Source organism: Micropterus dolomieu, linkage group LG16 (genome assembly GCF_021292245.1).
Source record: "Micropterus dolomieu isolate WLL.071019.BEF.003 ecotype Adirondacks linkage group LG16, ASM2129224v1, whole genome shotgun sequence".
NCBI classification, from domain to species: domain Eukaryota; kingdom Metazoa; phylum Chordata; class Actinopteri; order Centrarchiformes; family Centrarchidae; genus Micropterus; species Micropterus dolomieu.
Window position 1 is genome coordinate 84921 of NC_060165.1, and position 23844 is coordinate 108764.

Consider the following 23844-nt stretch of genomic DNA (forward strand, 5'->3'; position numbering starts at 1 on the left):
ATGGTCTCTTGTAGTTTGTGAGTGTCCGTAGGCTTCTCCACACTGAGGCAGGGTCGTTGGCTGCAAAGCTGTTATTTAGCTTTTCAGCGTAGCACCTCTTTGCAGCTTTGACCTCTTTAGTCAGAGTGTTCCTGGCCTGGTTGTACAAGACTCTGTCCCCACTTCTGAAGGCCTCCTCCTTGGTCTGACGAAGCTACCTGAGTTTCGCTGTGAACCAGGGTTTTTGGTTGTTGTATGTGCGTAAGGTTTTAGTCGGCACACACATGTCCTCACAAAAACTGATGTAAGATGTCACAGTGTCAGTTAGTTCGTCCAGGTCAGTGGCTGCAGCCTCAAAAACACTCCAGTCAGTGCAGTCAAAGCAAGCCTGTAACTCCAGCTTTGACTCGTTGGTCCATCTTTTCACAGTCTTTACAACAGGTTTAGCAGATTTCAGTTTTTGCCTGTGTGTTGGGATAAGATGAACCAGACAGTGATCAGAGAGTCCCAAGGCTGCACGGGGAACAGAGTGATAGGCGTCCTTTAATGTTGTGTAGCAGTGGTCCAGTGTGTCCCTGGTGGGACACTTAATATGCTGTCTGTACTTTGGAAGTTCATGACAGAGGTTTGCTTTGTTAAAGTCCCCAAGAACAATGAGCAGGGAGGAGCAACAGTTCGTCCATTTTGTTGTCCAGAGAGCGGACATTCGCCAGGTGGATTGAAGGGAGCGCCGTGCGAAATCCCCGCTGTCTCAGCTTAACCAGTGCGCCTGCTTGTTTTCCCCTGCACCGTTTACGAAGGATCCCAAACAGAGCTGCCGCTCCTCCAACTAGTAACTCTGGGAAAGTTCCAGGGTCAATAAGGAGCGGTGGAATAGTATGAGCAGTTGAAAGTCCAATGTTTAAGAGCTCTTCTCTGGTAAAAGTTACCAGAGAGGGGCAGCAGAAAACAGCGTTAATTAACATAAACACAAAAAGCTCTATGGAGCGTAATCCCGAGGCGGCCGTCTGCGGCGCCATCTTGGAAAAAAAATCAAGTTGGTCTGCATGGCTGTCGTCCCAGAAGGAAGCCTCGTCTAAAGATGATGCACAAGAAAACCTGCAAACAGTTTGCTGAAGACAAGCAGACTAAGGACATGTATTGCTGGAACCATGTCCTGTGGTCTGATGAGACCAAGATAAACTTATTTGGTTCAGATGGTGTCAAGCGTGTGTGTCGGTAACCAGGTGAGGAGTTCAAAGACGAGTGTGTCTTGCCTACAGTCAAGCATGGTGGTGGGAGTGTCATGGTCTGGGGCTGCATGAGTGCGGCCGGCACTGCGGAGCTACAGTTCATTGAGGGAACCATGAATGCCAACATGTACTGTGACATACTGAAGCAGAGCAGGATCCCCTCCCTTCGGAGACTGGGCTGCAGGGCAATATTCCAACATAACGACCCCAAACACACCTCCAAGATGACCACTGCCTTGCTAATGAAGCTGAGGGTAAAGGTGATGGACTGGCCAAGCATGCAAAGCACAGCAAATTTACACTGTACACTCACTACTTTACATTGTAGCAAAGTGTCAGTGTCATTTCTTCAGTGTTGTCACATGAAAAGATATAATCAAATATTTACAATAATGTGAGGGGTGTACTCACTTTTGTGAGATACTGTATGTGAGGCTGAGATATGGGAAAAAATGGATAAACTGATGCACTGGGCTGCAAGTACTTCCTCTTTGATGTAAAAATGCACATATATAAAACACAGCAGATTGGATTAACATATTCCACTATGAACATAAAATAGCTTCACCGATGAGCTGGAACAAGCAGATAGAGTAGAAGAGACATAAAGGGAATAAGAGGATTTGAGAGGTCAAAACTACACCCTGACTAGGTTGGAATCTGACTTTACTGACTCTGACATGCAGCTGACCCTTGACCTCTGTAACGGGACTGGTAACAAACAGGGCCTGATTCGTGGAGTTGTCATTTAGCCTGAGGCACGTGGACATGAATGAGGAGGAGAGCATCTGCAGCAAAGCATAGCTGCAGACACATAGACGGATGAATAAAAAATGAACAGAAAAAGATTGAGAAATGAAATGAAAAGAGTGTAACCTGGAAGTGACGCTGAGAAAAGAAGAGGGGCAATGGTCGTGTCAGACCACCGCGGCTGTCTTTGCCTATTTCTCTCTTCCGCTTTCAGTGTGTGTACAAGTGTCTTTCTCTCTAGTGTGTGTGTGTGTGTGTGGTTTAGTTTGGCAGCCACTCAGTGCTTAGGGAAATTATAAAATAAGCAGTGAAAGTAACATGAACGTGGCCTTGTTATTCCCCGCCCACCAGAAATCACTGCTTCATGCATCCACTGCAGCTGAGTCTGAGCTCAGTGATGCTCAGACAGACAATAAAGCTCTGAAGAAATGTAATGCTTCTTGAGATTAATATGTGAAAGCACTTCACAGAATTTATTCTGGGAACATAAATGTTTTTTTATTCCACTAGTAAGCAACACCATAACCATGATAATAACATTGATTGAAGTGCACATTAATGTTATGCTAAATTGTGAACACAGTTCACTGGACAAAAATAACTACAGCTTACATAACATTATTGCTAATTTATGCTTATTCACTGTGAAAAGACACAAAAGCATGATCCTGGTATTTGTTAGAATCGGTATTGGATCATTCAGTAGACTCAACTGTGATGAATCAGAACATCTTTGTGCTGTTGTTGTTGTCTTACCCAGTCCTAATGTGAGTTATTGTATATACGCATGAGTTAGTATACATGCAAGAATAATTTAGGTGGTGGTGGACAAACCTTTTTCTGTTACAGTAGGAGTTGTCATGTACATTTGGGGCTAATAAAAGTAAATTAAAAACCATACAGTTAAAGTTACTTCTTCACAACAATAATGAAAATCCAATATTGTCCTTACAACATTGCTCACACACCTGGAACATTAAAAAGGAACTCCAGCCATTTTAAGCTGCTCGCTGCTTATCTCTGCTGCAGGCTGCAGGCTATATTGGCGGCTATTAGCATAACAACAAAGTTACATTGTGGGTAATGTAGGTGCCAGGTAGTGAAGAATGTCTGGAATAAAAAAAAAGGGAATTTCTCTGATTCTGCTGCATTCATTTTTTTTTTTTTAACTGCCTACCATGAGTCCAGCAGCGTTATAGGAGTGCAATGCTTAATTGTTAGAGTACTCTTTCAAAGGGATAGTTGTCACCAGTGTAAACGGTACGGCAAAATCATTATCAGAGATGCTAACTGTGTCTGTGTGCTGCTTACTGCTGAGCAGATTGTGGATGGTGCTTTTTCAGAACCTTTTCACTGTAAACAGCTGCTGCTGGTGAGAGCTGTTAGACTGAACCCAACAACCAGCTGCAAGAGGCTAAAATGCTCTGTAAAGCAGAGGGGAACTGCAGAATTGGTGATAATTCTCTGTAGATTCATCACTATGAGTGATACCTGTCATTAACTGTAGTTATTTTTTCCATTGATAGAAAAAAATTTATTACACCTTCCATCTTGGTAAGATATGATATGCATTTTTTTTAGCAGGGTATGGGCAGTGTTAAACGCTGTGGAAATACTTTGTTATAGTTTGTGTGTGAGTGTCTGTATGTGTGAGATAGATAGATTGATCAAACCCAAACAGGGAATCTCTAAAGGAAATCCATTTACATACTTAGGTATAGACTTGCACAACTGCATGTCTTTGCAGACATGAGGCAGGTTCTATACAACTAGTGGGCGAGACTGCAGCATGCAGGGACACATTCATGAGCACAGAACAGGTTTTGAGAGCAAACAAGGACAGAATTTAATCCGAAGAGAGTAATGGATGTATCTGGTTAGAGCGAGCGGTATTGTCTTCTCTGCTCACTTTCCTTCTTTCATGCTCTCAGGGTTGGCCATTTGTATCTGACTTTAAACAGAATGTTCAAAAAATGTGGCCTCACAAAGCCATACTACATTTAACAAGTTAATATTTTGCTTTCAGTCTGTAACATCCAGTGCCAACAAACGAGCCTTATCTCAGAACAATCAGTGAACCTCAGGGAGTATTATGATAAGTCAATGATCTCAGCCTCTTCAAATGCCCAAACCGACTGAGCAGCTATTTAAAATGAATATTTCAAATCTACAATGAAGCAGGCTTCTGCAATGTCTCATCTCACATTTATTAGAAACTAATTTTGATAATGTGTTTAAACACGGTAAGACACTAACAGTTGATCTAGATTCTTCATAGAATATCATAGAAAAGTTTTTAAATATCTGAATTATACGTTCTTCATTTTAATATTCTAATATTTTGGGCGGGATATCTACAAGAGAGCAGATAGAGCAATCTTCTGTGGTGAAAGTATCATAAGATGCAAAGGGAGATGGTGGAGAGGAAATTAAGAGAATTAAGAAGCAAAGAGAGGGAAAGGAGAAGACAGAAGTGTTGGGACGTGTCACTCAGTCACACACTCTGCAGATGTTTCCATCTTAACAAGCAAGTGTGTGTCTGTGAGTGTGTGCATTATCACAGTTATTACTAGCTCTGCAAAATCATGATTAGTGGGGTTTTTTGGGACAGAGAGTTCCTAAGTGGGTCGTTGGCTGGGTGGGGCAGATCTACCCATGGATAGTTTCCTGTACAACCTAAATACACAAATAATCACACAAATCTGCACACCATACTATACTCCAACACTGCATTAAAGCGTGCTGAGTGAATTCATGTAACCTTGTGGTTGTGGTCATGTGTTTGGATCTTTTTCAAAGTGAAACAAATTATATTTCATACAAGGATAATTTACGTGAGTATTATAAATACTGTAGCTTCACTCAGATTAGATTATTTGATGCTGGAACCATGCCTGAGGGAAAACTGGGCTGCTGCAGAAGCAAAGGAGTAACAGAACAGGACACTGAAGACATGTTGTACACACAGTATCTCACAAAAGTGAGCAAACCCCTCTCGTTTGTAAATATTTGATGACATCTTTTCATGTGACAACAATGAAGAAATGACACTTTGCTACAATGTAAAGTAGTGAGTGTACAGCTTGTATAACAGTGTAAATTTGCTGTCCCCTCAAAATCACAGCCAATTTTGCCTAAACCACTGGCAACAAAAGTGAGTACACCCCTAAGTGAAAATGTCCACACCATATTTTTGTCCTACTGCACATTGCTGCAGCTCCTCTTTTCACCCTGTGTGTTGCACGCTCTGTTTTAGCTATGGAGTGATACATATTGTCTCTAAATGATCTTTGTTGTGAGTTGCACATGTGGAGTACCTAGTTAAGGACTGCTAGCCAATCAGAAGCAGAGTAGGGCGGCAGTCTTCTGCCTGGAGGGTAGCTAGTGTTTGGAAGGGAGAGGAGAGGCAGCAGGCGGACGTCTTGTCACTGTGTGCTGCAGCTCAGTGTGTTTTTCCACCGGTGTTTTTGAGGGCATGCCTGACTAGCCGCTAGGCGAGCGTTATGACAAGTGTTACCTTGTGACGTAACATGGTAATGCAAAAAAAGGCTGGACTACAAACGAGAAGTTTTCAGGCAGTTCTGTGGGAGATGGGAACTTCCTTTGGGGTGGACTTTGAGCTTTTTCACTTTGCAAACCTATTACATGAACAAAAAAGAGAAATAACACAATAAAGTAAAGGCAAAAGGCCAAAAAGCATATATGACCGCTTTAAAAATGCTTTAAATAAGCAGTGATATACTGTACTGTGTATTTAAGTAGGTATTTCTTCCACCAGGGAACATACAGTTTAATGTGTGTTAATTAGTTTGTCTGTGTATGACAGCAAGATATCTCAAAAAGTGCATTACCAATAAATTTACTGGACTGATGCCTTGAGCCAAAGAAAAGTCGATAAGATTTTGTTGGTGATCCAGATCTGAGAGTTCCACTGTTTAACAATTATTGATTGGAATCTAACTGTGGAACTAATGGAGATAGAGGCTTAATTCCAATTCCTAAGGGAAGTCAAGAAATCAATTTATCTTCAAATTGAAGCCAAGGAATGATATGTTCAGGTGGAACGGTAAATTGAAGAATTGTTGAGGGGGGGTTAGGGGAGGTTTGCACTCTCTGGGTGGCATTTCTTTTTGTTTGTTTGTGGATGTGTGTGTGTTCAATGTGTGGGTGACTGTGTATGCGTCTTACGCTGTCTCTGCTGACTGTCTGACACCCAATCAGACTTCTGAACATACTGCAGAGCGAGTCATGGAGCTCAAAAGACACCACATTTAACCTGACGGTTTGATGATTATGGCTTACTTGGTCAGAGGCGTTCAGATATGTTTGTGTAGGCTGGTGGTAACCTGAGGGATTTGAATGCTGAGTGAAGATACACTGTGATGCTACACTATGGGTCAGACTAGAATCAGGGCACAAATACCACCATCAACTACTATTTAGGGTCCTGATGCTAAATATGATCCCTGATTGAGAAACCTCTATGGCTCAATGAACACTTTTATAATCCAAAAGACTGAGAATACTATTTTTAAGTGGGGTTTATTTTTAATCCACCAAACGCTAACAGCAAAAATGGAAGGCGTGTCCACAAGAAACATACCAAGCTGTAAAACACGTTTCTTTGTTTTTCTTATTGGTTTATCAGTTACATTCCTCTGTGGTTTTCCCACACACACTCACATATTTCATCCTTCCCCAGCCATTTACTGCACCACGACAATGTAATTCCAGATAGAGCGATAGGAAAGCTTTCTGCACACAGGTCATCCTGACCTCTCTGACTCAGCCTGTTAATAATGCAGAAGGCCAGATTGTGTGTGTGTGTGTGTGTGTGTGTGTGTGTGTGTGTGAGTGTTCTTTGTGTGTTGTATGTCAAGAAAAGAAATTCAACCTGCACACAAATCAAGACATGTATGTACAGTAGGTGAAGTAGCTGTAATATTGACTCAGTTTTGTAGTTTCATACATTTTAACGTTAATGTAATGCATATATTCCTGGATGGATTCAGCTCTGTAAAAGCTTTGTGTGTGTGTGTGTTCATGGACATAGTTTTGGTTTTATTTATCCAGGTTTTGAGATATGTGTCTCTGAGATTTTGGCCTCCACCGCAACACCATGGAGTATTTAAATTATGGTGGTTTTAAAAATATAACAGCGACATCTCTTTCCATTTCAAGCTACATAACCGCGGGTCCCCTTCCATGGACGTTGTTATGTTGCGCTGCCATGTTTCTACAGTAGCACAAACGGCTCTACACAGCGCATTTCGTCACTACGTTTAATATGTACAAAGAAGATGAAGAACAAATAACATTAGTAGTAGTAGTTGGCTGGTTTATTAGAAATAAGAAAAGAAAACGGAGGCTTAGGAATTATTTAGCACAAGAGCAGACAGAGCGTGTCGGCCACTATAGCTTAGACCCTTGGTTGCAATTCGCAGAACTCCCCGCTAGATGCCACTAAATCTTACACACTTAACCTTTAAATCTTTATTGCAAATAGAGAAATACAAGAAGTGTACATTGGACATAAAGAAGTATACCGAACTTTGATTCAAGCAAAATCACGTATTGCATATACATATTTTGCAAACATGTCATTTGTAATATGGTTATAACTGTGAGTTTGCTGTCCATGTAGAGTGAACTAGATGTCTGCGTGTTGTTTATACGCTCTGATAATGCTAATCCAACACATCTTTGTAGGAGCTTCCATGTTGATTCCACATTCTGACTTTAGAGCACATGAAGACACTAAAGTCGGAAGAACAACATTTTGCTTCACCAGAGAGGTCAAAATAGAGATCCAAACAGAAAATGGTCAGGATGAGAGAGGGGTAGGATATATAAGTCCCAAACTGAAAATGAACCGAGAACATTGCAATCACAATCTGACTTTTAAAAAGTATGTATTAGTGCTAGTATTAGTGCTGTTAACTAAGTCTCAAACAATTAGCTGATTATTAATTACGTCATTGATAGAAAATGGATTGGCTACAAATTGAATGATTAATCAAGTTATTATCCAAGCAGAATCAACAAGAAATTTGTGTTTTCAGCAGATTCAGCCCTGACTCGCCCCTAATGAATATAATATAATATACATAATATAATGAATATGTGTTTTTAATCTTTCAGGTACAAAGTACTCACCTGAGCCTGTCCTAAATATAAGTATAGGATGTCATTGCTAGTTATCTATGTGTATGCGTGTATGTGTGTTTTTCTAAAGCCCGGTACCCAGTCCCCATTCTGTAAGAGCATGTTTCATCCCTCCTGATCTGCAGGAATACATTGGGATAAACAGACAGTTTGACCTCAGTGCTGCTACAAAGCAACATGGAAATGTTAGAGAGCTGATTCATTTGGTCTTGATGGCTGTTAATAGATAGACCTGCAGCAGACAGAAATGCATAATCCCAGCTGAGGCTGCCTAAATGCAGCTCAGTGATAAGAGATAGACATGACTTTGAATGACCCCTCCTGGGATCCTCCATTTTTTCCAGCGTAGGGCTGTGTGTATTATATGATTATAGGATATGTTTGAGCCTATACCACCTGGAATTATCCTTACATGTGTTTCGTATATGTCTAAGTGGTACCAGACTGGAGGTCATTGTACCAAAAACAAATTGTGGGAAATTGTTTTGAAATATGATGTACTGTGAGCAACACTGGCATGGAGAGGAGGTCTGTGTGGAATTTTAGAGGTCTGTCTCTCTGCTCACTGCAGCTCAGTGTCTTCCAACCAAAATAGTGCATTTTCAGCCAGGGTGTGCAATTAAATTACATTTTATTTCTATATTAAATAAATATATAATTTTTTTTACAGAAACCCAACCATTCCCACCATGACCAAGCACTTGGTGACAGTGTCAATGAGCTCCCTTTTAAGTACCCTGAAACCTCGAGCAGAATGCTAATCTTAACTTCAGTATCTGCTTACTAGGTTTTTGCAGAGCTTTCTATAGTATTTCTATTGATAAGTAACTTATATAATGAATTGATTGTCAAAAATTATTTGCAGAAAATTGATGAATTAAAAATGTGCACATTTTAACGCAGGTGCAGTTGGAGGAACAGGTCTTGTGGCTACAATCCGGGTGCATCCCAAAATGCCTGATCATGCAAATCCTTGCAGATTTATATCAAGAAGATTCTCGTGGACATGTTGATGTGGACAGTAAAGTATCTTGGCGCAGGTTTTCTGTCTCCAAGCTCAAGCCCAGATAAGCCCACAAAACCCATTCTACAAAATGAGAAAAGTGAACAAGTAATAGATATCTTACCATTGGAATACTGTCTACAAAAAATGATCTGCATCAGTTCATCTGCCTGATTTGGTTGTGTGTGAATGTCTGTATTAATGATCTATGGCCCCTCCAAAGTGATTCTCAGGAAGTGAGATCAGAGGGGCCAGAGGTAACACAATCATCTGTTTCCTGTGCAGTGTCTTCACACTCCCCTCAGCTTGTTTTCCTCTGGAAATCTGTACTATTTTCCCCCCACGCTGCCTTTGAATGCAGCATACTCATTTTACGCTGTTGTGTATGTCCATTTAGGTCAGGACACAATGATGGTGCTTGCTGTCTAAACACACACACACACACACACAAATATCTGTGTGGCTGCAGCCTTTATCCCTGGCAGGCTGGGTGAAGACACTTTGTCCTCCAAATGTTTTCTTTGACTTTCCGATTCCAAACATTTTATATTATGTTATCCAGTGTAGCTAAGTCTCCGAGCCCAGAAGCTGAATAAAGCTAACACAGGCAAACTTCAAGCAAGCCATCAACGCAAAACACAGCCAGCCAGCTATTACATTATTACTGACTAGTCCAACAGCAAGAAGACCAGCTCAGCATCTATCCTGCATCCTTTCAGCTCTTTTAGTTCACTTAGACCTACAAATGTTTATGTAATACTGTGCAGAAATATGTATTTGACAGTATAGATACCTGTTGTCATTTCTGAATGTTGGAGTTAATGGATGCCTCTTTAAAGCGACTAAAGTTGGTCTCTCTCATGGTCAACCCATGGCTGGTCACGTGATCAGTGAGTACAGCCCTGATCTCACTAGTCCTTTCCTAATCTTTCTGCCCTTCCAACTCTTTCTCCTTCCTCTTTATCCTCATCCCCTTGCTCTCTTTGTATTGTTAGCATCCATTGCTCAAAGCAGTTAAAGTGACCTTTGGGCTATTTATAGGCCTATACTAAAGCAGTGAATGCTTAGTGAGGAGTGCATGTGTGTGTTGATTGGTTGTGTTTGGAAAAGGAAAGGTTTCAGAAATCGTGTGAAATGTCTAGATTTTGTGTTTAAGCAGTTGTTAAAAACTGACCTGCAACATGTTCTTACTCCCAGATAGTCATCCTGACAGTAATAACATTTGGATTATTATGAGGGTGTGTGTGGATGATGAAGAGTCAGCTGTGTTAGTGGCGTCACTGTTGATGCAGTCACAGTCATGTGTCATCTGGCCTGGTTGTCTGAACCAGCCAGTGTGAAAGCAGGATCTTGTGTCCTGAGACCTGACGTAACATTACTGGAAGAAAATGTACTAATTCAACCAACTGGCCGCTCCACTGCTGCTCTTATGCAAGAACTGGTCTGTCTGTGGGGGGGAATCAAATAAAAATAAAAGTTTGTGTATCCATGTGCATGGAAATGTCCTGGAAATAAAAATAAAAAAAATTATACACAGCATTAAGGTGACTGACAGGTAACTCTCCTGGTTGAATCAGTACCAAAGATGAGCATCTGTGTTAATTCAACTGTCAACTATCAATTAAATTCAAGACCTTTATTTGTCCCCGAGGGGTGATTAGTTTTGCTGCAGTAGCAAAGAATTAGACATACAGTACATGACAGACATAGGGGTAAATAAAAACCACAACATTAAAAGTTTAAGTTCAAGTGTGCCTTAAGTGCAGACTATTCTTTACAGAGTTAAGCAGAGAGAGAGCAGAGGGTACGAAGGAGAATTTACATCGGTTTGTTTTGGCTGGTGGCTGAAGTGGGAACCAGAAGGCAGCATCTTAAAATCTGCATGCAGGGGGTGAGATCTATCAGACACGATGGATTCTGAGTTTTTAAGCACCTTTGTTGTACAGTTCAGTTAGTTTTATCTGCTGAATCCCGATGATTTTGCTGCTAACTTTATTTACCATTGCTAATGTGTTTTTCCGTTTACTAAGCGAAGCATACCAGCAAATACATGAAAAAGTAAAGATGGATCAATAAAAGATTTATAAAACAATGTCAACAGAGCAGAGGCAGAGCTGGAGGCTGATTCTCGTCAATTTCCCTGGTGGAAGTCACTGAGGTAGTCAAACAACTCCACAGTGGCAAAGCCCCAGGGATTGATGAGATCTGCCCAGAAATGCTGAAAGCTTTGAGTGTGGATGGGCTGTCTTGGATGACACGACTCATTGCGTGGAAGTCGGGTACAGTGCCCAAGGAGTGGCAAACTGGGGTGGTGTTTCCCCTGTTCAAAAAGGGGGACAAGAGAGTGTGTGCCAATTACAGGGGTATCACACTTCTCAGCCTCCCTTGTAAAGCCTACTCCAAGGTGCTGGAAAGGAGGGTTCGGCCGATAGTTGAACCTCGGATTGAAGAGGAACAATGGGGTGTTCGTCCTGGTCGTGGAACAACGGACCAGCTCTTTACTCTACATGTGCTTTGTAGATCTGGATAAGGCATATGACCGGGTCCCCCGAGAGATACTGTGGGAGGTGCTGCAGGAGTATGGGGTGAGGGGGTCCCTTCTCAGGGCTATCCAATCCCTGTACATCCAAAGCGAGAGCTGTGTCCGAGTACTCGGCAGTAAGTCGGACTCTTTCCAGGTGAGGGTTGGCCTTCGCCAGGGCAGCGCTTTGTCACCAATCCTGTTTGTGATATTCATGGAAAGAATATATAGGCGTAGTCGTGGTGGGGAGGGGAGGGGTTGTGGTTCGGTGGGTGTGGGATTTCGTTACTACTTTTTGCAGCTGATGTGGTCCTGATGGCATCATCGGTCCATGACCTTCAGCTCTCACTGGATTGGTTCGCAGCAGAGTGTGAAGCGGTTGGGATGAGGATTAGCACCTCTAAATCTGAGGCCATGGTTCTCAGCAGGAAACCGGTGGAGTGCCAGCTACAGGTAGGGAATGAGTCCTTACCCCAAGTGAAGGATTTCAAGTACCTCGGGGTCTTGTTCACGAGTGAGGGGATACTGGAGCAGGAGATTGGCCGGAGAATCGGAGCAGCGGGGGCGGTTTTGCACTCCCTTTACCACACCGTTGTGACAAAAAGAAAGCTGAGCCGTAAGGCAAAGCTCTCGATCTACCGGTCAGTTTTTGTTCCTACCCTTACCTATGGTCATGAAGGCTGGGTCATGACCGAAAGAAAGAGATTGCGGGTACAAGCGGCCGAAATGGGTTTCCTCAGCCGCGAGGAGCTCAGAGTAGAGCCGCTGCTCCTTATTTGTCCATTAAATTTACTATGATTGTGTCATCTGCAAACTTTACAATGTAGTTATTGGTCCGTTCACTTCATAACTAATGAAGTTAGAGCCACAGGTCTGTAGTCATTCAGAATTTGGGGGTGGTTGCTTTTTGCGATGGGAATAGTTGTAGATTGTTTCCATAAGTTTGGGACTAATGTTGGCACAAAGACAGGTTAAAAATATGATAAAAAATTAAGCCTAATTGGTCCGCACAATGGGTCAGCATGCGGCTGCTAACGTTGTCGGGGCCAGGGCTTGTACAAGACTTGCAATGTTTAAAAGTGTTCACAACATTGCATTCAGGAAAAAAAAAAGAGTAAGAAGACCAGAATTAATTAGACTGTCCCTTAATGCACCTGTTTATTTACTACCTTGTTAAATACCTTGTTCTTTGAAAATATGACCAAAGACACAAACCTGTGTACATGAAACCTTAATGAGAGAAGGCAATGACTGCTCCCAAGGTACATTTTAATAAGAAACATCCAATCACAGAGCTCCAAATTCTGTTGTGTATGGGACTAATGGTAAGCTGAAGCTAAAGATTTCACATTGTAGAAACCTGATAAAACGTCTGTCCACTTTCAGATTGTGGGTCAGTTTTGTCTACTATTGCGGTGCAGCAACTGGCACCAGCAGCAGACACAGCTTAAGCTGGGCATACTGCACAATTTTAGAAATCTTGATTAATTCCAACTCACTGTATGAGTAGATCTTGTGCGATGTAAAGCCAAAGCTCACAATTTACGTGCTCACACTGTAAGGTCCCATGGTTAGCCATGACTGCTCACATTGTACGGGTATTAAACGGCCCATCAAGGCAAGGCAAGTTTCGTTGTCAGCCTAGGTGGAGAGAGACAAAAGACTGATCAGTCCTGGCTAAATAAGCTCTGAAGGCATAGCTGCACAGGTGATTGCCCAGCCCAATCAGCCTCCCTGCCCGCAGCCTCCTGCAGGAAAAAAAAGGAAGCTGGAAGGGGGAGGGGTCGTAACATCCGGGGGGGGATGTTACGACCCCTCCCCCTTCCGGCTTCTAAGAACCTTGAATTTGGCATAGAGCAGTTAACAATACAATATACATCACTCATAACCATTCATATTACAATATCAAGCTAGACCGTAATTTATCAATACGTTACCCATATGCCACACTTTACTAATCAAACTGCATTCTCCAGCAAGTCTCCCATCATACCAGTTCTGCAACCTCAGTACTAGAGGAGCACTTTAAGAGGAGGAAGAACAGGGAAACGAACGGAAGAGAGCAGAGGAATAGGAAAAAACACATGGCATTAAAATGGTGTATGTCTAAATTGTATGGTTGATAAACCACTGGACCAGTAGACAGAAAATAGGGATCCAAAAATTACATAGAATATATCCCATCACCCTAACAAACAAATTCCAGAACCCCTCGCACCTGAAGAGAGGATCCCGGACGAGCCCCCACTTGTCACAAGCCAACTCTTAGCCCGTGACTAAAAGGAGGTGAGACACAACAGGTTTGCAAGCCAATGGTATGATTTATTATAAAAGTAAAAGAAGAATTAAATGATCACCAATAATATGTGGTGTGGCAAAGTATGACTATCAGTTGTGTCAGCAGTGAATGGATGAGTGAGATGTGTATGTTGTCAGAATTAACAAAAGAAGAAACACAAGACAAACCCAGTAGGACGTCAGCCTGGGAGGAGAGAGACAAAAGACTGATCAGTCCTGGCTAAATGTGTGTGTGTATGTATATGTGTGTATGTATATAACTTCTTTTAAGTTTAAACCAAAGTCCTGCAGCAGTGGCCTAGCAGGCACAGCTCCTCTGTGCTTCAGAGATGGCACACTGCCCTCTGTCTTCTCCCTGTCAGGCTCATCTCCTGTCATGCTGCATGCAGGATGAATAGGTAATCTAGTGCTGCGGCTGCCCAGGATTACGATGGAGCGGTCTGAACTGTGCCAAGCTTATGAAATTCCCTCAATCCACACTGGTAGCTAACAGTCCTTTCTCACTACGCTAATGTTCTCAATCTGGGTTTCAAGAGCTGAGCTCAAGTCCACCAATCCCCTCATCATTGTGTGTATGTGTGTGTATGCACATGTTTGTGTGTGCAAAACAAACAAATTGATAACATGAATAGGATTTTCGAGGTGAGCCCGCTGCTCTGGAGTCAGTGGAGGCTTATGTTTGATTTCTGTTTATGAATGTAAAAGCAGGGGATGGCAGCACTAACAGGCTTGAGAAAACACAAAAGTCGGTCATTTTGTGTGACTGTTTAGAAATGCAGCTGTTGAATGGAGCAGCTGTAGTTTCTTGTCTGGCTTCCAGTTTGACTCGGTTGAATATGTGCGCATACACCCCCCAAATCTCTCCCTCCACACACACAGTCGATGATGTGTAGCCAGTGTTATGGAGTTTCCCCACTGCAGTGTTCCCCTGCCACAGACTAAAACCATAAATCGGATGATGTTAGCGGAGCATTGTTGGATGCTGGTGCAGATCTAACTGAGTGGACATTGGCAAGAACACAAAAAACTCCATTGCTGCTCATTTACTGATTATGTTAAGGCCCTTTCTGGTTTATTGGCAGTATTAACAGTACCTGGCGTAGAATGTCGAGAAATATTGAAGAAGAAAGGGGAGAGAGGGACAAGGAGTAAGGGTGTGGATAACCTAAGTTATGTTTTGGCCTGACAACAGCTTGTTTTCTGTGGACAAAAACATACTGCTGCACTCTGGGAGGACAGATACAGAGCACCAGAAGTGTTTTGATTTGTCCTGAGCAATTTCAGCAGTCCAACAGTTATTACACACACACACACACACACACACACACACACACACACACACACACACACACACACACACACACACACACACACACACACACACACACACACTGTGTTCCTATTAGAAAGGTGAGGTCATTGAGATGACGTAAAGTCATCATTTAGAAGGCAGAGCTGGTGATTCCACACTCTGCTGACACAGAGCTCACTACCCCAGTACAGTGATGCCCATCATGTTTCTTGCTATTATATTCACTAATGCATGTGTCAAACACACTAATCCGTGCATAATCTAACAGAGTATTTCAAATCCTGTCGTATGTCATATCTGCACAGATAAAATGCATTCAGACACTCCCAGGTTGATTTACATAGAGAGTGCCTCTGGACTTCCCTCACCGCTCTGGATAAAAGATTTCTGTTACCTTGCATAAATTCTTTTTTAACAAAGACAACTTCAGTGACAAAATGCAGGGACTTCACCATGGGCGTTGCTACTGTGCGAGTATCTCATACGCCCTAAAAATAGATCCGTGCGAACCTGAAAAATGATTTATGAGTACATCCGACCGTAATCTTCCACCCCGCCGGAGCCCTAACGCTAATCGTTTAATATGTAGTTGGATTTGTGATCAGGAGCGCCAGGATTTTCCCAGTGGACCGGTTGCTCTGTGGCCACTTGAACACTCCAAAAAGCAGCATATGGGATGGCTAGCTGGCTATTTGACTATATTGGTGCATTTTATTGAAACGCATTAAATTTTTCATAAAGCCGATGCGTTTGTCAGTGTCACTTTTGCTGGACAGAACCAACAATTATTAAGCTAAACCACTTGTGGTGGCATTTGGTGTCTTGTAGTGTGTTCTGCATGTATCCCAGCCTTATACCGAGCCTCGTGTGTGCTTCAACAGCTCAGAAACACATGTGCTATTGGTGTTAAATCTAAGTGTGGTAGGCTACATGTGGAGTAATATATGGGGGGAATAAGCATAGTAAAGCTGTTGTAACACATCAATGGAGAGAGAATGAAAGTGGAGTGAAACGTGTCGGTGATTCTGTAAAGATAATCAGCACAGTTCAGCCCACGCTTGGCAGGAAATCTGCACCGTAAAAAATAGTGTCAATTCAACTCTTAGAGAGTTGAATTTAACTCCGTTTCAGATAGCAATTGGTCCCACTCAAAAATAGAGTAACATTTATTCTATGGCCAGTGTCAACTTTTAGAGTTAATTCTACTCAATTCAGTGTGAAAATTAACAATGAAAAGTGTAAAACCCTTTAACACTGTGGTTTTTTCCACACTGTTCATAGAGTTAATTTTACTCTAAATTTAGTTTTTAAAATGACTCTCTAATGTGTAATAATATTTAATTTGTTTTACTCCACAGTGTTATTTTTTTTACATCTCGGTCATATGATGCGATTTTACTATTATGCTATCACTGAATTACAGTGATCTAATCTATCAAATGGAAATAAACACAAACATACAAGGTTATAGTAGCAGCATTTATTGTCTTTTTTGTTTAATTAACATTACAAATTTGCTCATACTTGCCTTGACTACACTGTAAATTTTAATGCAACACTTTTAAAACACAGTGGTATAATGCTCACCAGAGAAAGCAATATGGGACAACAAAGAGAGCTGTTTCATTCACTCCATATGACATTTGTATGTCAAAAGGACTGGGATAATGCGGGACAATGCACATTTCAGTTTCTCTTTCATCACTAAATACATGCTACTGTTACCGTATCTTTAGCATGCTGCTGGATATTTTAAACAATCTCTTCCATGGAAATCACTACAGAGTTCACAACATTTTGGCATATACCTGCTGCCTGTAAATCATAAATTACAGCTACACAACTATTTACAAGGTTAGCTGAAAATAATTCGGACTCAGCCTCTAAATATTCAGATGACACATCAACATCAGTGGCATTACTTGTGTTAAGAACACGAGGTGTAAAATCATCTTCTTCTACAGACTCAAATAAACTGCTTACATGGCACTTGTTCAGATGCTTCCATAAAGCCAGAAAAACTACCAAAAGAATGTGAGCATCCTACTTGGCCACATTTAAAATCAAGAGTCTTGCCAGGACAGAGAACAGGAAAATCCAAGAGCTCTGTGGTCGGTACCAGTCCATGGCTTTCCTTTATAACTTTTACTGTGAAATTGGTGGGCCACCAATTTGTTGACAGTGACCTCACCAAATAGGAGCCTGAAATCTTGTTCTATCTGTAATGCAAAAATACAGTGCTAAGGAAAGGAGTGATAAGTGACACTGCATGCTGCATGGGATATTTCAGTGATTCAACTAATGAAGATGTCTTAACAGTCCTGGTGTGTCCAGAAACCGCGGGAAGACTGAAAATACATCTGCTGCTTTCTTTTCTTCGTTGACCACTGAATGACGATTAATGAAGGTAGCTTTAATCTTCTCACGTATAGCGTCTTCATCAGCAGAGTGTCTCAAAATAGCAATAGCTGCTTCCACATCCTCATCAGATAACACTTTGTCAGCGGTGAAGGGTCTGGGTTGACTATGGCCTGGCCCACCATCTTAAGACAAAACATAATATTATTGACACCTGCCTACACATTTCAACAAAAATGTATGTAACTTTCAATTCAATTTTATTTATATAGCGCCAAATCACAACAACAGTTATCTCACAGCGCTTTTCATAAAAGAGCAGGTCTAGACCGTACTCTATGATGTTATTTACACAAGCCCAACAGTTCCCAACAAGAGCAAGCACTAGGCAACAGAGGCAAGGAAAAACTTCTTTTAAGAGGCAGAAACCTCAAGCAGAACCATGGCTCAGGGTGGGCGGCCATCTGCCTCGACCGGTTGGGGGTGAAGGAGAGAGAGAGAAAGAGAGAGAGAGACTGATAAGTAAACCTACTTTTGGAAGATTTATTAACTGAGGCATCTCTTTATTCTGTAGTTTTTCTTTGAATGGTCTACAACTGCCATGCAAGGTATCCCGAACCACTCTCTGGATCGCAGTAATGTTCCTATGTAATTAAGTACATGCATACAGAATATGCTATCAACATTTCTAAGGGCAATTATGTGCTTAATGTTGTAAGGACCCTTTTACTTATACTCAATTGGACACAATGACTATACAAATACTAACAATGTTTCTTCATAGCCCACATGTATGATTCTTACCCATGTGTTTGTGTCATCTCAGCAGCAATTATGTTTATCATCTGTCTTCTGGTGGCATCTTTCAGAGATTTCATTTTGCATACTCTTGCATGATGTGTTCACTGCCAGCCTTTGTTAGGATTTTTCCAAGACTGGAAATTGAACAGTGTCCACTACCCACCGCTTTTGCCTCATAGTTTATGTGGCAAGGCCTTTTAGGTTGACTTCCTTCCGCAGCAGCTGCTTCTTCAGGAGGGTCACACATCGTGAAGTTCAGAAAGATAGTATCGTCAGATGCTGCTGAGCATGATGATGATGATGACAGAGAAGCATCTGTGCATTAAGGAATATAAATAAAACAGAAGCATATTAAATGGAACTGTTGATGCTCCTATCCCAAACTTTACTTTACATTTCCTTCTGATGAGAATCAAAGCATTAACTAAATGGAGTAAGCCTCATATCTTCATAAAATGCTAGCAGTACCTGCTGATCTTACCTGCTCCGCGCTGATAAAATTTACACTGAAACTGTGCGTAGAGTGCACACCTCTTCTTGCATGGTGCAGACTAGGAGGAGAGGGAGATTGTTCAGGGAAGGCAAAGTGAGATATATACTTATTATGTGATTGATATGAGGCTTTGCTGATGCAACGGCGCAAAACACAATGGGAAACACTGGCTCTATAAACCTCTCATCCTCCCTCCAGCGACTGTGGTAGTATGACAAGAGACTTACTTTGGTTAAAGCGGCTCGTTCACCCGCTGTAACTGTAAGATACAAAATTCTACTCAAGCACTCATTGTCGCTTTTGGGGAGTGTCTCGTTGTGCATAAACACCGGTTTACAACTTTACAACTATTAATCAGCAAGAAAAAGCACTGATAACTGGCATGCATGGCACTGTATAAAACAAAAAAACAAAATGTCACTTCTTGTCATTTTAGGCACCACATTGGCCAATTAAAAAACGGGCAAGCCATACTAGTCGTTAGAGCATTACAGCCACACAGGGGACAACAATTAAAGTGCGTCAAGCTATTAGCGATTAGCTTTGCTGGCGATTAGCAATTAGCATTCTAATAAACAATAATTTGGCTGACAATTTTGCCGTACGAGAGGCAGCATATATTCATATCTCAGCAGCATTCAGAAAAATAGGTAGTTAACATGTTACATAGGTGCATCTCAACTATGAGAACATGTCAAACTTCTGAACTGCTAGTAACTGTTAGCATATAGTGTAGCCACTCGACAATATAATCAAACAGAAGGGTACATGTTGCCAACATGTCCTCAATCAAACTATAAAACTGTGTTTAGTTGAAAAACAACTAAACTGCTTCTCGTCTTTCACACTTTCATGCATTTGATCTGCAGTCTTAGTTTGTTGTGATAATTAATAGCACAGTTGTGTGTTTAATGGACTGCGGGGGTCAAAACTGTGTGAGATTGTCAGAGTCAGTGTTGTTGATTAAAAATAATTGCTCGATCTGTTTAAGTGATGATGTAGAAGATGTGTGCTACTTTATGTCTGAGACCTGGAAGTTACCTTTATTTTTGTTCTGTTGTATGGTATGGCTCCAGGCTCTTACCTGAAGTCTGAATTAATTGTTTCATATTCAAAAGCATATGTCCCAGTGCAGCACCTAGTACACAGCCACATACCATGTACTTTGTATGGTAAAAAACTGAAGAACTTAATGTTTAGTTTTGCTTAGTTTTTATGCTTTCCTCCAAACCATTGATTTGGACAACAGACATTTGGAGAACAATAAAATTAAAAGATCATATCTTTGCAAAATGATCTCGCTGAAAGTCCATGTATTTAGAAACCTGACCAATAAACTGACATTAGGAGAATCTGTTTATAGCCAGACAGAAAACCTGAACCCTACATTTTACTTCTGGAGATAAGCATTTTCAAAATCACAGCAATTGCACTGTTGCCCAAGTTTCTCCGAGGTCTCTTTTCTTAGACATAGTTTTCTCTCCTGATATGCATGTGCTTAACTAGGGCTGGGCAATAAAACAATAATGATAATTATCGCAATATAATTTTCCTCAATAAAAATAAAACAAATGTTCAGTATATTGTCAATAAATGTTTGATTTAATTCACCTGAACTATTTAGCACTTAATTTTTCTATTAAGATATAAGATATTTATTTTGTTGAGGAAAAGGGACTGAAATTTTTTTTACTAATCATATTTTTTGACAAACGATTTTTATCGTAATTGTTTTTAATGTTCTTCCTCGGATTTGTGAAGTGATCCACTGTTTGGCATAAAGTGTTTGTCATGTTCTGACCATAAAGAATAGTCTAACCAAACAATTAACCATCAATTTTTTTCAATTTTGACTCAGGAGCAAAAATCAGCCTTTAAACTAAAGAGAAATAACTATTATTTATTATTTACTATTATTTTTACTATTTATTGTGATATTAGTTGCTCATATAATAATAGTTGATAATAGTTGATATCGAATGGTATGACATTTTTTTATCGTGATAACATTTTTGGCCATATCGCCCAGCCTTACGCTAAACCAGATATTAAAAAGACACACATTTTTCTGCAGGAGGAAAGAGATGTAGAGATGTGTAGAATATGAGAAATATGTGGTATAAGTAAAATATTATGAAAGGAAGCAGAGCATCTATAATCAGAGAAGGATGAATAATAGGAAGAGAATATAAGCTCTGTGGTAGAAATATGTCTGTGTAACAGAATGATAATGCTTTTCTCTGTCAGCTTAATGTCACCACCCTCTCTTCCTCTATCTCTGGCTCCTTATCTCTCTCAGTGAATCCCATGTCTCTGTTGTAATCTGTCCCTCTGCACATATCCTTATCCTCCTCTTCCCTGCTCCTTTATGCTCAATTGCTAGTACTACATATTCCTGTCAGGCTAGACTCATGAGTGGGTGTCCAAATATTGTGAAAAGGTACTGATGACTTTACATAAGAGGGAAAATATGTGAGTAGGCAGCAAAACAGTGGAATAAAGACAAGCAGAGAGAAAATCGTTGTTCACACAATGTAAATGAACCATCTGCACTAATGACATGATCTAACATGGAAATCTGCGAGGGACAGCAACACAGTAGTGATGCAGAGGCACAAAGGTCAAGTGAGTTTTATTTACATACACCCACACTTTATTACCCTCTCTCTTTCTTCTTCTCTCTTTAAAATAATAAAGTAATAATAAATATACAATATCACACAAAAGTGAGTACACCTCTAAGTGAAAATGTCTAAATTGGGCCAATTATCCATTTTCCCTCCCCAGTGTCATGTGACTCGTTAGTGTTACAAGGTCTCAGGTGTGAATGGGGAGCAGGTGTGTTAAATTTGGTGGTATCGCTATCACACTCCCTCATACTGGTCACTGGCACCTGTTCAACATGGCACCTGATGACAAAGAACTCTCTGAGGATCTGAAAAAAGAATGGTTGCTCTACATAAAGATGACCTTGGCTAGAAGAAGATTACCAAGACCCTGAAACTGAGCTGCAGCACGGTGACCAAGACCATACAGCGGTTCAACAGGACAGGTTCCACTCAGAACAGGCCTCGCCATGCTCGACCAAAGACGTTGAGTGGCAAGGTATAGTAGTCATAAGAGAGTCCTACAGGGATGACTTATTTTTGTAGGTTACCAGGACGTTAGCATGGTCCTGGTTCCCTCGACAAAAAGCCAAGGGGATGCTTCCTTTGGATTATTGCATAATATTATCTCTGTGGCAAACAGCAAAGTTTATCATACATACACATTTAATTTTATGATTTTTGAAACGTAAATGTAACCGGTTCAAACTAACATAGGCTATGAACAAAGTACACTACAGTCGCTTGACTTCACCACCATTAAGCTTCAAACTTGTTCAAATTTAAGATTGGGGTATTTACTGACATATTTTATGTGTAATCAAAAACCCTTTGGCTTGGAGACGAGGGAACCTGAAGTCCTTCAGCACTGTATGCCCTCTTACAGATACACAATGGACACCAGCCAGCTTTGGCTGCTATCAGTTAAGAGCACCACTGTGTAGCTCTCTGGAATGTCTATGGAAAGTTTCATTTAGTCAAGGTACATGATTGGTTTGATTTTGGACATAGATACATGGATATTCTCTTACCTATGACACTGTGGTTTTGTTTTTTTTTTTTTTTGACAACCCTGAGACTACAGCTGCACACCACCAATTGCACGCAAGAGCATCTGTATACTCATCAGGGGGAGTGCTACGCAGCCAGTAATTTAATGTCTTATGCGTCTCCGGAGAGAGTTTTACAACAAAACCTAGTCACCAAGTCACAATATATATAAATCATTGGGGTACCGTTTTAAAATTTGAACATTTTTTGTAGAATTGTGCTCATATATCAAATAATTCAAATTCAAGAACACAAATATTTAACTCTAAAGTACAAACCAGTTTAATATAAGATGTGAGAGAAGTAGACAAGGAGTACTTTTGAGAATACAGTGGGAAGAAAAAGTATGTGAACCTTTTGAAATGACCTGGATTTCTGCAAAAATTGGTCATAAAATGTGATTTTCATCTAAGTCACAACAATAGACAGTCTGCTTAAACTAACTCCACGCAAACAATTATCTCTTTGCATGTTTTTATTGAACACACCGTGGAAACAGTCAGAAAAAGTATGTGAACCCTTGGATTTAATAACTGGTTGACCCTCCTTGGGAGCAATAACCTCAACCAAACATTTCCATCAGACCCAAACAACTGTCAGGAGGAATTTTGGACCATTCCTCTTTACAAATCTGTTTCAGTTCAGCAATATTCTTGGAATATGTGGTGTGAATCACTCTCTTGAGGTCATGCCACAGCATCTTAGTCGGGCTGAGGTCGGGACTCTGACTTGGCCACTCCAGAAGGTGTATTTTCTGTTCTGTTGTTGATTTAGTTCTGTGCTTTGGGTCGTTGTCCTGTTGCATCACCCATCTCCTGTTGAGCTTCAACTGGTGGACAGATGGCCTTACATTCTCTTCCAAAATGTCTTGATATACTTTGGAATAAATTTTTCCGTCGATGATAGCAACCCTTCCAGGCCCCGAGGCAGCAGAGCAGTCCCAAACCATGATGTCCCCTCCACCATACCTCACAGTTCGGATGAGGTTTTGATGTTGGTGTGCTGTGCCTTTTTTCCTCCTTCCTTCCTTCCAACCAACTCAACTTTGGTTTCATCTATTCACAGACTATTTTGCCAGTAGTGCTGTGGAACATCCAGGCGCTCTTTTGCAAACTTCAGATGTGCAGCTGTTTTTTTTTTTTTTTTTTTTTTTTTTTTTTTTTTTTTTTTTTTTTTTTTTTTTTCTGCAAAGTAGGCCCAAATGACATGGCCTAAACATACTCGAAAACTCACCAAAATTTGCAAACATGTCAGAACCGGTGAAAAATTTCGTATT

General features: G+C 40.9%; 1 protein-coding gene across 6 annotated transcripts in view; it reads left to right on the forward strand.

Annotated features, from left to right (window-relative positions):
* Positions 1-23844, forward strand: part of LOC123984887 (pleckstrin homology domain-containing family A member 5-like) — a 165132-nt gene that overhangs the window by 65966 nt on the left and 75322 nt on the right. Inside the window, exon 4 of one of the 6 annotated variants that reach the window (XM_046072114.1) lies at positions 9030-10668. The exons of the other annotated variants lie outside the window; for them this stretch is intronic. Within the exon in view, the coding sequence (XP_045928070.1) occupies positions 9030-9087 (58 nt within the window). The 3' untranslated portion in view covers positions 9088-10668. Of the gene's footprint in view, positions 1-9029; positions 10669-23844 lie in introns of those variants that run through there. 6 annotated transcript variants of the gene reach the window in all.